Source organism: Gracilinanus agilis, chromosome 1, assembly GCF_016433145.1.
Source record: "Gracilinanus agilis isolate LMUSP501 chromosome 1, AgileGrace, whole genome shotgun sequence".
Lineage (NCBI taxonomy): Eukaryota > Metazoa > Chordata > Mammalia > Didelphimorphia > Didelphidae > Gracilinanus > Gracilinanus agilis.
Genome location: NC_058130.1, coordinates 407,130,679 through 407,146,860, shown reverse-complemented (window position 1 = coordinate 407,146,860; position 16,182 = coordinate 407,130,679). Strand labels below are relative to the sequence as shown.

The 16,182-nt window shown below is 37.4% G+C and overlaps 2 protein-coding genes across 2 annotated transcripts in view; both read left to right on the top strand.

Moving 5' to 3' along the window:
* The window catches only part of LOC123252287 (urea transporter 1-like), a 43,274-nt gene extending 41,405 nt beyond the window's left edge, over positions 1–1,869 (top strand). The window contains exon 8 of the mRNA XM_044681664.1: positions 529–1,869. Within this exon, the coding sequence (XP_044537599.1) occupies positions 529–717 (189 nt within the window). The 3' untranslated portion in view covers positions 718–1,869. The remainder of the gene's footprint in view (positions 1–528) is intronic.
* A 4,668-nt stretch (positions 1,870–6,537) lies between these two features.
* The window catches only part of SIGLEC15 (sialic acid binding Ig like lectin 15), an 85,551-nt gene continuing 75,906 nt past the window's right edge, over positions 6,538–16,182 (top strand). The window contains exon 1 of the mRNA XM_044681658.1: positions 6,538–6,579. Coding sequence (XP_044537593.1) covers positions 6,538–6,579 — 42 coding nt within the window. The remainder of the gene's footprint in view (positions 6,580–16,182) is intronic.

Genomic DNA, 16,182 nt, shown 5'->3' with positions numbered 1-16,182 from the left:
ATTCTAAATATGTGTGTCAGTCTGTGCCAAAATTCCCTACCAACCCAAGAAAGGCATGGGAGGCAGAATATTGTGTAGTAAAAAGGCCAGGTTGGCTGGAAAGCACATTTCTTGAAAGGAATCAATGTTCAATAAGTCTAGAAAGCTAAGCTGGAAGTAGATCACGAAGGGTTTAAAATGTTAAACAGATCAGTTTATATTTTATCCTAGAGATATAGGACACCACTAGTGTTTCTTGAGTATGATGGGGGAGGGAATAGAGATAGAGGGAGGAGTGGACCAAGTGGAATATATGCTGAAGCTCTGATACTGGAGTCAAAGGACCTGAGTTCAAATCCTACCTTATTATCCATGTGATCTCGGGCAAGTTATTTCATTTCCCTGAAGTTATTTAACTCCAGCTTACTTGTTGGTAATATGAGGGAGTTAAACAGTCTCTGAGGAACCTTCCAGCTCTCAAATTTTGATCCTGCCTCCACATTTCAGGAAGATTCAAGCTACCTCTGTTTCCTGTTCTCTCTTTTCCAGTTTGGGTTGCCATCGTGTACCTGGCCCTTCTGCTTGGCCACGCTCATCTTCCTGTTAGTGACAACAAAAAATCGCTCAATCTATAAGCTGCCACTCAACAAAGTGACTTACTGTGAGGAGAACCGTACCTTCTACCTGTCATCAAAGAAAAGGTTAGCAGAAAGACCAAGTCAAAGCCAACTTGTCTGACCTCAAACCCAGATGGCATCAGCAACTTCCAGTATCTGTGAACTGATATCTTCTACTGTAGTAGAATCTTCTAAACTAACCAACCATACAGCAATTTGCTTCTCTCCATTTTTGATAAAAAAAAAAAAAAAAAAAAGAAAGAAAGAAAGAAAATCCATCCTTTTCACTTGCTTGTTACTTTCTGTGAAAGGCCAAAAAGATGCCTATGATTTAGACTTGTCTAAGATGGTAAAGGCAACCATGCCCCAGCAACTCTCTACATCTCTCTGGGCCTCAGTTTCCTCATCTGTAAAACAAGAAGGTTGGAATGCATGGCTTCTATGTTCCCTTTCAGCTTAAAATCCAATAGGCCTATACTCTGACAGGGAGCAAGGGGCTATGGATTTGTAAATACTTGATTTGAAGAAGAGTTGGAGAGTGAAAGAGTGCATATTAGTCATAGGCTTTAAAAGCCACCCCAACCCACTCACTAACAGAAAAAATGAGTACAGAGCCTATAGCTCTCTCCTATGTGTAATAGGATGATTGTAATGAACAGATGCAAAAAGGAATTAACAGTATTACCATATGTTCTTTGACTAACTAGCCCTTAGTCAATAGAGCCCAAATCTGGAATAGAAAGGAATGTGCTTAAGGCATTCAATGCTAGCTGCATTGTGTAGGGCAGTGAAATAGTCACCGCACCTAAAGAGTCTTCACATCCTTATAAAAAGGGAGGCCAGCTTTTTGCCCCTTGTCGCTTTAGGTCCTCCCAGGTACAAGGGTCCTTTGATCTTGTATTGGGTTGTTCTCCCTCTCAAGACTGACAGCAAAGCAGGAGGAAGAAGAAATATAATTCCTATCTGTCCTGCATTGCCACTCTTGTCAAAGACCGACAATGATTTCAAAAATAGTCTCCTAAGAATAGAGTTATTTTGAAGAGAATAAAATGAATGAGCCTCTCTTCCCAGCTTAATCATCTCATTATATTTATAGAAAAGTTACACATGGATTGAATTAGCTTTTGAAATACTTGGCAGACCCAATTTAATTTAAATTGATAGGAATTTTTTTGAGTACTCTGTGAGTATGAATAAAGGGGAACTGGTTGCTAATACTTTGGCAATTTGCATTTACATTTTTTTCAGATTTGATTTTTTTGCCTATTTTCAAAGTCTGGGGCTTTTTCCACTTGATTAACAATTGCTTATTGGTATTACTTGTGAATTAATAGTCTATTAAATTAATGCAGTAACTTTTATACTAAAAGCTTTATCTCATTAATTTATATCAAATGATAACTATTGTGCTTTCAGAAACCAAAGGAGTTTTAAATTATCAAACAAACATAGATGATGAGTTCTATGACACTCATCTATACACTAGAATATTCTACTAATGGGTCCCCAAAATTGTTATCAAGTATGTCTCCTTTCCCTCTTTCAATCTGCATGACTAGTTGACTGCTTTCTGACAGTACTAAGTCAGTCAGTGACCATTTAAATGGGTTAAGTGGGGGCATCTAGCTATCTCAATGGATTCAGAGCCAGGCATAGAGACAGGAGGTCCTGGGTTCAAATGTGGCCTCATATATTTCCTAGCTGTGTGATCCTGGGCAAGTATTGCCTAGCCCTTACCACCCTTCTGCCTTGGAATCAATATGTAGTGTTGTTTCTAAGAGACAGGGAAAGGGGTTTGTTAAAAAAATAAATAAATAAATAGGTTAATTATATTTTGGCTTACTGGCATGATACTGATTGACCTCTCAACTAGGAACACTGAAAACAATGGTTGTATCCTTTCCCTTCAAGATTCTTCTACTTTTTCAATACAAGAGGGAGCTCTAGGGATCAGTTGGAAGACACAAAGTGTGTGCTGTCTTGCCCAAAAACAACAACAACAACAACAACAACAACAACAACAACAACAACCAAGAAACTAAAACAGAAGACAGCAGATTATTGATTAGTCTAGTTCTCATCAGTTTATAAAGAATTTCAGGGAGAGAAGGTTATGGTGGTCCAGCTGAAGGCAGAATCTTTAATTGGCTCAATGCTCAGTTTGGTTACAGCCTGGAAGATACTGAAGGAAATGTGTTGGTGCCTTTACCCCATGTTGATCATTATAACTCAGTTCATGTATGCCACCAAAATATGTGCTCAAAATGGAATGACATTTTTACAAAAATATTAATCTGTCGTTTTGGAAGTTTTAGAAAATATTATTATTATTTTTTTTAAACCCTTGTACTTCGGTGTATTGTCTCATAGGTGGAAGAGTGGTAAGGGTGGGCAATGGGGGTCAAGTGACTTGCCCAGGGTCACACAGCTGAGAAGTGGCTGAGGCCGGGTTTGAACCTAGGACCTCCTGTCTCTAGGCCTGACTCTCACTCCACTGAGCTACCCAGCTGCCCCTTATTATTATTTTTAACAGAGTTTCCAACTCAAGGTCTATATTTAAACTCACTGAAGTGATGGCCTGGCAGCAAAGAAGTAATCAATCAACAAGCATTATTATTATCTACTATGTGCGGGACAATAGACTTGGAGCTAGGGATACAAAAACAGACCCTGTTCTCTAGAATCAGTCTCTGGTTCAAGGAGAAGATCAGAGCTATTTTCCCCTTAGGAAAATACACCAATTTTTCTCAATTTGAAAGCCCTTGTAACCAAGACTTTTTGATTCCTTTAGTTTACAACTGCTATTCAGTTCAGCAAACATTTATGATGTGTCTACTGTTTCTAGTTGCTGGAAATACAAAAATAAAAATAAATCACAGTCCCTGCCCTCTAGTTAATCATTCAAATGTGCATATGTTCCTATGGACAAAATAAATGTTTTAGTGTTCGAGTTGGCATTTGCTTTGTCAGGGAATTTGTGAAATGACAACTTTAGAAATCATGGAGAACACCAAACACCCAACAAAGAAAACAAGATCTGCACAGGTTCTAAAATCTATGCTCCAATTATGAGTGAACTAGCAACAATGGAAATGACCCATGTGTGACTCATGCTCAGAGTGGATCAAAGATGAGTGAATAGAGCAACTTCTCAGGAAGTGATTCCCTACAATCGTAAATAAACTAATTTGAAAGCACTGTAAATAGGACAAGTTCAAATGGTGTTAATTTTCTTGTTTCCTACTGTATGAGTATTGTTCTAACAATGTGTATATGTTTTATCTTTGTTTAGTTGAAGAGCACTTACATGTGTGTTTTTACTATCATTTGTATCACGTTTCTATTTGAGCAGACATCAATAAATGTATAAAGTCACAATACAGTCATTGGTGCTTATTTCAAAGATACATATAACATGACATTCATTCAACCAAAAGAATTTATGAAGTATTTTCCATAGGTAAACAGATAGGTCACAAATACTAAATAATTATAGCACTCCATGATAAATGCATTAGAGAGGCACAGAATCAGGTACTAGGTGAGAGAAGGCATTGGGAAAGGAAAAAGAGACAGCAAGATAGTATGGCTAGGGTAAAGGTTCTGAAGACCTGGGTTAAAATTCTGTACAAATGGAAGTTTTTGCCAACAAAGAACTTGGAACTGTGAAATGGTTCAGCATCAGAATCTATATGATGCAGCTAGGTGGCTCAATGGATACAAAGCCAAGCCTGGAATCAAGAGGACCTGAGTTAAAATTTGACCTCAGATATTTCCTAGTTTTGTGACCCTGGGCAAGTCACTTAACCCCAATTACCACCCTTTGGCTATAGAACTGATATTTAATATAAATTTTAAGATCAAAGGTAAAAGTTGTTGTTTTGTTTCATTTTAAGAAATTGATACAATTTTATCAGTGGAAATAATATTAAAGACAAAACCTTGCCATCTGCTTTGGGGTTGTACCCTAGGGATCAGAGAGCCTTTCCATCTGAATTGCAGCTAAAACTTTCCATATATGTTGTCTCCCCCATTAAAATATCAGCTTCTTGACAATATTGCTGTCTTACTTTTCAATTTATACACTGAGGACTTACCACAGGCCTTTGCACATAGTAAGTGCTTAATAAACAGGGGTTTTTCCCATATATTCATTCAAAGAGCTTATATTCGAATATGGCATTCTAGTTTTCACAAAGTATTTTGAATACTCATCTCATGTGATCCTCACAGTGACCAGTTGAGGCAAGTTGTGCAAATATTATTAGTTGTTTCTCTATTGTGATGAAGATTTGTGTGAAAGTTATAACGACTTATACAAATATACATATTATATATCTAGGTTAAGATAAATCGGTGTATTTATTCACTAGGCAATAGCATCAGATTTGTGTATTTTCCATTCTTGATTTGTACACTACTCATCAATGCCCATTAAATTTCCTCATGGGTAATATACATATAATGGACTATTAAGAAAAACTATTAGTGTTTGTGAGTTATGTCTCACTTTTTAAGGCTATTATGAATGGGCTCAAAGGAAATTACAGTCATCATACCCTCATATTGTTCTTTATTGTTGACAACCTAGATGTAGACTGTAGGACAGACCTAGCATTTGGTTCTTTTATACACACACATTTTATATTCATATATATTCCCCAATTATATGTAAAATTTTTTTTGACATTCTTTTTTATTTTGAATTCCAAATTCTCTCCCTCCTACCTTCCTCCCTTCTTGAGAGAGTAAGCAATCTGATATAGATTTTACATGTATAATCAGGTAAAGCATTTTTCCATATTAGTCATCTTATGAAAGAGCTCTCAAAATAAAAAAAATGAGAAAATAAAGTGAAATTTAGAATGTTTTAGTCAGAACCCATTAGTTCTTTCTCTGGAAGTAGATGGCATATTTCATCATGAGTTTTTAGGATTATCTTAAATCACTGAATTTCTGAGAGCAACTAGGTCATTCACAATTGACCATCACATAATATTGCCAATACTGTGTGTAATGTTCTCCTGGTTCTACTCACTTCACTTTGCATCAGTTCATGTAAGTCTTCCCAGATTTTTCTGAAATAATCTTGTTCCTCATTTCTTATAGTATTCCATCACAATCATATATTTCAAATTGTTCATTCATTCTCCAATTAATGGACATCCCCTCAATTTCCAATTTTTTTGCTACCATGAAAAAGAGCTACTATAAGTACTTTTGTCCAAACAGGTCCTTTACCCTCTTTTTAAAATTTCTTTTGGTATAGACTTAGTTGTAGTATTACTAGATCAAAAGGCATTCAGTTTTAAAGCCCATTGGGCATAGTTCCCAATTGCTCTCCATGAGTCAGTTCTCATGCATGGGAGGATAAGAAGTTTGGGAAATACGGTCTTCTTTGATCCAGAATCCAAGCTATAGTACTTACTAGTTGTGTGACCATGAAGGCATCACTTAATTTTGAGTCATAACCTCTTGACACCACAACCAAAAAACTGAATGTGATATCAGACTTCACTAAAGGGGCATTATAAAGATTAGAGAGATTCTAAGGAATAAAAGCATTTTTGCTCTCTGTTGTGGTCAGTCCATACCTGGAGATCTAGGTTTAGTTCTAGGCACGACATTTTAGGAAGAATATTGATAAACTCCAAGGTTTCCATAAGGGAATGACTAAGATGCTGAAGAGCTTTGAGATTATGTCATGTAAAGATGTCTAGGTGGCGCCATAGTGTATAGAGTGATGGTCCTAGAGTCAAGAAGACTCATCTTCCTGAGTTCAAATTTGAGGTGGGACACTAGCTATGTGACCCTGGGCAAGTCACTTAACCCTGTTTGCCTCAAGTTGCTCATTTATAAAATGAGCTAAAGAAGAAAAGGGTAAACCATTCCTCCATACTATTGCCAAGAAAACCCCAGACAGGGTCACGAAGACTTAGACATGGCTGAACAATATCAGGACAAACTGAAAGAGCTGGAGCTGGTGAGCACAGAGAAATAAAACATCTGAATAATTCTAAGTTTTTGAATGACTATACATGAAACAACTTGGGTGTTGATAGCTGAAAGGGACTAAATGATAGTCAGTTTTTCTTTTTAAAGCCTTTCTTTTTCCTTTTGAGATTCTCAGTCTTTTTGGCCATTGTTTTTCTCTGTACGTTAATTGTCTTCATTATCTGACTGTTGCATTGTTGATGCACAGATCAACATGTGGAAAAAGAACACTAAATTTTGGGGCAATATGAGATGCTATTTAAGAGCAGGATGCTTAGTTTAGTGTGAAAATAGGTAGGTCTGGAAGGTATGAGGAATATTTTAAATAGACAAACAGCAACCATTTTATCTTCAAGTTCTTGTAAAAGAAAATGTAAACAGCTAAGAACTCTGTTGCAAAATCTTGACTGTAACACTTTTCATACTGTTCTCATAAATTTTGCTGTTGAGTCCTTTTAGCTTCACACTTTTAATCACTCTCTTTTTTTTTTAACCCTTGTACTTCGGTGTATTTTCTCATAGGTGGAAGATTGGTAAGGGTGGGCAATGGGGGTCAAGTGACTTGCCCAGGGTCACACAGCTGGGAAGTGGCTGAGGCTGGGTTTGAACCTAGGACCTCCCATCTCTAGGCCTGACTCTCACTCCACTGAGCTACCCAGCTGCCCCTACTCTCATCTTTTTTGTTGTTAAAAATGAATAGTTTAAATTTTTATTATATTATTATACATAAATTAATGTATGATTAGTTTAATTATAAATATTAACATTAATCTAATAAATACTACAATGGATGGACAAGGAAGATTTAGCTTTCATGTAATGGGAAAATTCCTAACAATTAGCATTGTCTAAGAGTAGAATGAGCAAATCTCAAATGTCTTCAAGTGGAAGTTGTATAACCACTTGGCAGAATATTAAAGAGAAAGTCCTCAACTCCAAGTTATCAATTGCCATGTGAAAAAAATGTTCCAAAATACTAGTAATCAAGGAAATGAAGATTAAAATAATTCAAAGGTCCCACCTCACATTCATCAGATTGGAAATACTGACAAAAATAAAAAATGATCAAAGTTAGATGGGCTGTGGAAAAATCAGGCACACTAATGCAATTAATTAATCTTGGTGAAGTCATTCTGGAAAGTGATTTAGGACTATGCCCAAAATGTTACTGTCTTTCACTTAGCAGTACCACTAATAGGCCTATACCCTAGCGCCATGGTGGTGAACCTATGACATGTATGCTAGAGGTGGTACTCAGAGCCCTCTCTGTGAGCAAGTGTGCCGTTGCCCCAGCACAGAGTTTATCTCTAGAAAGCTGTAGGGATGTGGGGGCTGGGCTGTTCCCCTCCCCCTCTCCATTTGCCAGAGGACTTCACCAACCCCTCTAAAAGGTTCACCATCATTGCCTTGGAGAGACCAAATCAGAGGGAAAAGATTCCTATATACAAAAATATTTACAGCAGCTCTTCTTTGTGGCAGCAAATATCTGTAAAATTAAGGGGTTGACTATCATCTGAAGAAGGACTGAGCAGATTATAGTGTATGGTTGTGACAAAATACTATTATGGCATAAGAATTTATGAAAGGGATGGTTTCAGAGAAACCTGGAAAGACTTACATTAATTGATGAAGAGTAAAGGAAATAAAAACAGGAGAAAGTTTTATACTTTCTTATACAATGTTATAAAGACAGATGACTTGGAAAGACTTAAGAACTCATCCTGTCCTCCATTTTCCATAGCAAAATGATATTACAACTCTTACTGTAATTATCAACCATGATTCCCTAGGACTGATGATAAAGAATGATTCTTGCTTCCTAACAGAGATGATGAACTCAGGAAGCAGAGAAATTTTTTATTTAAATGGCCAATGCAGGAATTTGTCTTGATTGACCATTTATTTGTTTACAGGCTTTGCTTTGCTTTTGCAGGGTGGGGTGTTGTAGAGGAAGTGAGAAGGAATAAAAAAAGATTTTAGTTCATTGAAAACTTTACTTGATCTTTTTAAAAGAAAGAGAAAATATGTAAGGTCCCTTCCTAATACGAGATTCTGTGATTTTCATCTTTAAAATAAGGCTAATCATACATGCACTTGCTTTTTGTCCATGTTTTTATCTCTGCTTTTGTCCTTTTGCCTCTTTACTATGCCTAGCATTTCTAGAACTACACCAAATAATACTGAGCAGAAGGGGCATCCTGGCTTTATACTTATTTGGAGTAGAAAAATTTCTAGTGTTTCTCCATTGCAAAAAAAAAATGCTAATTCTTGGCTTTAAATAAATTATTATCAAATAACTAATTTTTACAAGCTTTTTTTCATACAAACAAGCATTAGTAAGTTGTTTTTTTTTCAACTACTAAGGACAACTACTTGGCACAGTGGAGATGGTGTTGGGCCAGGAGTCAGGAAGTTCAAATCTGGTCTCAGACACTTACTAGCAATCTAGCAATGTCACTGAATAAGTCACTTAACCTCTATTTACCTCAGTTTCCTCATCTGTAAAATTGGGATAATAATATTACCTCCTCCCCACTCAGGGTTGTTGTGAGGATCAAATGAGCTAATAATTATAAAGCACTTAGCATGATGTCTGGTATAAACACTATATAAATGTTAGCTATTGTTATTATTGAAGCATTTGTCATTTTTTAAATACTTGTACTCTCTGTCTCACAAGGCTGTTGTAAGGAAAATGCTTCATAAACTTCAAAGCCATATCAAATTTTGAATTGTTGAGTTCAACTGAATTTGAATTATTCCACCCGATAATGCATTGCTTTTCTGCCTCACCACAACCTGAATTGATTTATGGGTAGTAAAAAACATGATCAAGAAAGTAAGCCTGCTGTAAGGAAAGCACTTTAATGCATTCTAAAATGCATTTCCTGCTATTTGGAGATTTTCCAAGCTACCACCTGTCCCTGCTGGCATAGATAATTGAGGGAGACAGAACCTGTGCTCTAGCCATTATCTAAAATTCCATCAGTAACATAACCCTTCATTTCCCAGCTGGTCAGGTAATGATCATTACTATAAGGCTCTGGATGTCAGGTATGCCTGTGGAGGCCAAAAAGACTTTTACCCAGAGGTCATTTTAGCAAAAACACCTTGATCTTGATCTTCTTCCTGAAAACTATAGTGAAGAGATAAAGAGAATCCATTGGGAGGAGGAGCATTGGGAGAGGGGGTGCGTCTTGCTCTGGCCACTTTCTCTTCTGAGCCCCTTTCACCATCATCTCTGGTAGGTCTTACTGGTGAGACAAAACACAGGGAGCTCCTTGGCATCCCTCTGTCCCCTTTTGTCTTTTGGTTAAAAGAACAGTGCCTACTTCACACACACACACACACACCCCTTAATTGATTTTTGTCTCTACTTCTTTCCAGGAAGTGGAAAAGATCTAGGAGAGAAATCTTTTCTGTCCTCTACCACTAAAGCTCTCAAGTAGCCATGAGCTAGGCTGCATGCCCTCCCCCCTGGCCCTCCACATTGTTTGCTCTCTTTTTTATTGCTATAAATGAAAATATGGTGGGCAGAAAACTCTGCCTGGTATAATTTAATGGCAATAATCTAGGACCAATTTAGGAGAACGCTTTGCCTCTAAAGAAAGAGAAGACACTCATCCTTTTTAGCAAGAGCTGAGACTAAGGGTAGAGTGGAAGATCCCTTGACTTCTCACCAAAGAAAGAAAATGAGAATATACCAAAACAACCACCCCCTATTTTAAATTGGAAGTTCAAATTATATAGAGAAGTCTTATTTAATATACATCCTGGCTAAGGAGTCTGGGTGTCCTGTCAGCTCTGTCTTAAGTCCTGGGTTTTTCTGTGACTACATTAGCCTCAGGCATTGTTTACAGCCCCAAAGTGACATAGTTTGGGCCTAGAGTTAAGAAGATCTGGGTTCAAATCCAGCCTCAGAAACTTATTAGTTGTGTGAACCATGGGCAAGTCACTTAATCCTGTTTGTCTCAGTTTCCTGTCTGCACAATGGGCTAGAGAAGGAAATGGCAAACTAGTATCTTTGCCAAGACAACCCCAAATGGAGTCAATGAAAAATGGGACATGACTAAAAAGTGACTGAATAATAGTTGCCGACAATGAGATTGTGCAGCTGGTTTCATCAACTGAAAATGCTATAGAGCATAGCATAGCTCTATACACTAGATTACACAGGCTCTAGTCACATATGGGATCTCACCCAACTTGCTACAGTGATAGTTATTATTTAGCAAGAAGAGCACAATGGAGCCCTCCAGAGGTAGCCAGTAGGAATCCATGGGTTTCCCTCCTCCAAGTCAACATCCAACTTAGAGCCTGGAAGCCCCTTAGTCTAGTAGAGTGGGCTACCCAAGGGGCATCAACCAGATGCCTGACCTATGCCAGAGAGAGTATGATGGATGTCCTTAGTTATGCCACTCCATTTACCCATCTCTTACTTTGTTCTCGAGTTGTTTCAATCGTCTAACTTTTTGTGTGTGTGAACGTGTTTTATTGTGACTCCATTTGAGTTTTTCTTGGCAAGGATCCTGGAACAGTTTCTCATTTCCTTCTCCAGGTCATTTTACAAACAAGGAAACTGAGGCCAGCAGAGTTAATTGACTTGCCCAGAATCATACTGCTAGTAAATATCTGAGGCCAGATTTGAACTCAGATCTTCCTGACTTCAACCCTGGCATTCTATTTAGTGTACCATCCAGTTGTCCCAATCTCTTACCTGGCCAGCCTCAATCATGCCTTTGAGTGTCAGAATAGAGTCAGCAACAGAATTTCCATTCCTTTTTTTCTACATAAAGGTAATGTTTTCTCTATATAATACTTTCTCCACTCAACCCATGTTATTTAAGTAAGAGAACTCCAGCTTAAGCAAGGGCTGTCTAACCACAGGAGAATTTGGGCTTGCACCTACTATTGAGCTGTCATTCTATGTTAATGTCCTCAGTCATAGACTTAGAGCCAGAAATAGCCCAGTCTTGCCCCAATTTTATAGATAAGGAGGCAGAGCTCTTAGAGATTAGGTGGTGTTTCCAAGATCACACAGGTTGTGCTAGGATTTGAATCCAAATCCTCTGACCCTCAGGCCCTGCTTCTTTCTACTCTGTCATACAACCTCTAACCCAAAGAGGTTCAAATCAGTCTAAAAATATTTCAGATCAGAAAGTGCCAAGGGGAATGCTATTAAATACATTGAATTCTCGTTTAGCAAGGCCTTGAAAATAGCTATTGCAGATGGAATCTGGCTTTGAGGGCAAATTAAAAACAAACAAACAAACAGGAAAGCTTATTTCCTATTTAAGGCTGGGTGGTCACTTGGTTCCCATCTAGACAATATGTCCTAGTAGCATTTAAGGAATCTAGGAGGAAGGAATGATGCAGAGGGGAAAATATTGGTTCATACTCAGGGAAAATGTGATAAAATTAAATCTCCCAGACAGCAAAAAGTTGTCTTGGAGAAGTGAGTCACATCGTTAGAGTGAACACCAGGAAATCCCAAACACTACTGAGCATGGACAGAGCTTTGGACTGGCTCCTTTGGAAGGGTTGGAGTGGAAGGCTGGCACAAGGGGAGGTCCTTTCTGCCTCCAGAACTTTCTGAGGCAGACATGGACTAGAAGGAGGGAGCTGGGGAGACAACCACCTCCGGGGAGGTTGCTAGAGAACTCTGAGACTCAAGCTGGAGCTCTTGGAATGTGAAGTGTAAGCAAACAAGCCTCTCCCTAACTCACCGGTAGAAAACCCTGGAGTCAGGGTAGATCCTGCCTCTACCTAGCATAAACCTTGCCCAGAGGGTTTTAGAGTTGAGAATACCCTTCGCAACCATTTAGTCCAAGAGATCCTTTTATGGCTGGTGGCCCAAACTACCCTTCCCTTACTGACAGAACAAATATAGGGTCCAAAAACCACAAGATGACAAAATTGAAGGTTTACTGTTTGAAGAGAACTTAAGAGGTCATCCAACCCTCTCATAAGCAAAGACACTCGGGCTCAGTGACGTTAAATTGCTTACTTACGGTTACCCAGAACATCGTGGCAGAACGAAAACTAAAACTTTAATTTCCTTTTTTTTTTTAAGTTTGATTGACATATTTTATTTTTATCAAAAATTTCCAGCTTACCCTCATTCCATGGGAGCTCTCTCGGAACAAAGGAAAACAATTCACCAAAGCTAACAATACCACAATCTCCTATAAAAGTGCATACAACATTCCACATCTATAGCAGCCCCACCTCCCCTCTCTATTTCTAAATGCTTTTAATAAACAAGAATCTATTTTCTCTCCTTCCCACCAATCACCCCACTGGGGGAAAAAAAGAAAAGAAAAAAATTCATTATAACAAATAACAAAACAGATTCTCTCGTGGCTGTGTGCATCTATGCATACGTATATGTATGTGTGTCTGTGTGCTCTCATTCTAGAGGAAGAGACAACCTGCAAAGAGTTGTGTTCAAGGCCTCCCTCCAGTCATCATCCCCACTCTTATCTAGGCTAAACATCCCCAGTTGCTTTAACTCATCTTCATCTGACATGGACCCAAAATCCTTCACCATCCTCATCACCTTTCTCAAAAAATTCCCAAAGTTATAAATATCCTGTGATGTCCAGAATAAACCACAATATTCCAGATGTGGTCTGGTCAAGGTCGATGACAGAGGGATTGTCACCTCTTTATTCTTTTGGGGTTTTTTAAACATTTAACTTTTGTCTTGGAATCGATACTGAGTATTGGTTCCAAGGCAAAAGAACAGTAAGTTTCAGGAGGTTGGGGTTAAATGATTTGCCCAATACCAGATAGCCAGGAAGTGTCTGAGGCCATATTAGAACCCAGGATCTCCTGTATCCAGGCCTGGCTCTCTATTCACTGAGCCATCTAGCTGCCCCCACCTCTTTATTCATGAAAGCAATGCCTCCTTTAATGTAGCCCAAGATCATTTTAGTCTGTGCTTGTATGTCACACCACTTACTCATATCATTTTTGCAGTCCACCAAAACCTTCAGATATTTTTCAAGCTACTAATAACCATGCCTTCTCTGCCCTATGTTTGAGAAGTCAATTTTCTTCATTCAAATATAAGATAAATGTCATTTTATTAGCTTGAGGCAAATACTGGTTTATTAAGATCTTTTCAGATCCTCCATCATTCGGTAAAAAAAAATAGATATATAAAGATATAGATATATAGATACATATATATGTATTCCTCCCAGGTAGATGTAATTTGAAATCTGATAAGTGAATGAATGCCTTTATTTAAGCCATTGATAAAAATATTCAGTAGCATAGTGATAAGAACAGATTCCTGAGACACTCCATTGGAGATCCCCTTCTATGCTGACAATGAAAAATTAATTCTTGAATGTACCATTCAACCATTTCCAAAGCTATTTAGTTGTATTGGGAGTTACCATTTATTTGTACTTTTTAAATATGTAGCATAATATAATATCTCAAAATAATATGATACATCTGATTTGTTATATGTAATAAATTATAATAAGCATACTTATCCAACAGAAACAAAAATTTTCACATTAGCTATGTCCAAAAATCAATGTCTCATTCTAATTGTACTATTTTCTAGGCCACATCATTCCATCTTTTCCACAAGATTGGGATGAGCTACTTAAATATTCTGCTCTCTCATTTTAGTAATGCCATCAAAAAAAGAAAATAAGGTTAGTCTGTCACAAAGCAATGCTGGCTCTTTGTAATTACTCTTCCTTTTCCAGATATTCACTACATATTTCTTTTTTTGAAAAATTTTACTGCTGTCTTTATGTCCACAAAGCCAGGTCATATTACACTCATTTCCAAAGATATCCTCCGTTCTCTGCCCAGTGAGCTTTCTCATATTAAAAAAATCAAATTTAAAGAAAGCAATTCAACAAATGTCCAATGTTGCTGTTATTGAGTACATTTTTTCACAATTCTGCTTACTTCACTCTGCATCACTTCCTAAAGATCCTTTTTAGATTTTTCTGAAATCATCTTGCTTATCATTTCTTAGAGTATAATAGTATTCCATCATCAACATGTACTTCAATTCATTCAGCCATTTCCCAGTTGATGGACATTCCCTCAATTTCCAATTCTTTGCTACCACAAAAAGAGTTGCTGTAAATATTTTTGTACAAATAGATACTTTCCCCTTTTGGTCCTTTCCCCTTTTTTATTTTCTCTTTGGGATGCACTAATACCAATAGTGATACTACCAGATTGAAGGGTCCTATACTTCTTAACAGCTTCAAATTCAGACTATCAGTGACTCACTGTTTTTTTTCCATTTGTATTGTCACTATTGTACATGTTGTCCCCAAATGTTGTCTCTTACATCACTCCATGTCTCTTTGCATCTGTACAGATATAAAGATAAAGATATATTCCCATATTTCTCTGAGATCTTTCATCAAATTCATCACTTCTCACAACATTACTTTCATGTATCAAAATGTGTTTAGCCATTTCCTTGTTGATAGGCATCTACTTTGCTAACAATTTTACTCACTACAGAAAAGTGCTGTCATGTATCTGGGGACCTATTTCCCTGTCTTTGATGCTTTGGGGCTACATGGCTCTCAGGAACATCTTTTGGGTCAGAAAATGAACATTTTAGTAACCTTTTTTTCTAAATGTCTTTCCAGAATGGTTAGACCAATTCATAGCTTTATCAGCAGCATATCAATGGGTCTGTTATTCTTATAGTTCCTCCAATGACATTTCCATTATTTGTCATCTTTACCAACTTGATAAATATAAGGTAAATTGTTCTGTTTACATTTTTCTTATTATTAATATTTGGAACAATATTTCATATAACTGATAATAATTTAAAATTCTTCTTTTGAGAAAGAAAAGAAGAGGGGTCCAGTTGAAAGCCTTGTGAGAAAATCCAGTTAGAAGAAAGACTTAGATGATTATATAGCAAAAAAGAGATGAGAAGAACTGGCCAAAGAGGTGAGAGAAGAATGAAAAGAAAGCAATGGTATAAGAACCTAGCTGGGAAAGCATGTCCAGGAGGAGTGGGGTGTACAATGGTAGAAAATGCTTCAGAAAGGCCAAGTAGGAGGAAGACTGAGAAATAACAATCAGATTTGGTGATTAAGAGATTGCTAGACAGATTGGCCAATTTGACAGTAAAGGAAAATAATAAATGTTAGAGGAGATGTGGCAAAATTGAAACACTAATACACTCCTGGTGGAGTTGTGAATTGATCTAACCATTCTGGAAGGCCATTTGGAATTATGCCCAAAGGACTTTAAAAGAATACATGCCCTTTGATCCGGCAACACCACTTCTAGGTTTGTACCCCCAAAAGATAATAAAAAAGGGTTGTACAAAAATATTCATAGCCACACTCTTTGTGGTGGCAAAAAAATTGGAAAATGCAGAGGTTTCCTTCAATTGAGGAATGGTTGAACAAATTATGGTATGTAAATGATGGTACTAGACTACTATTGTGCTATAAGGAATGATGAACTGCAGGATTTCTATAAGTACTGGAAGAACCTCCATGAACTGATGCAGAGTGAAATGAGCAGAACAAAGAGAATACTATACACAAAAAGTGAAACATTGTGGAATAATCCAGTG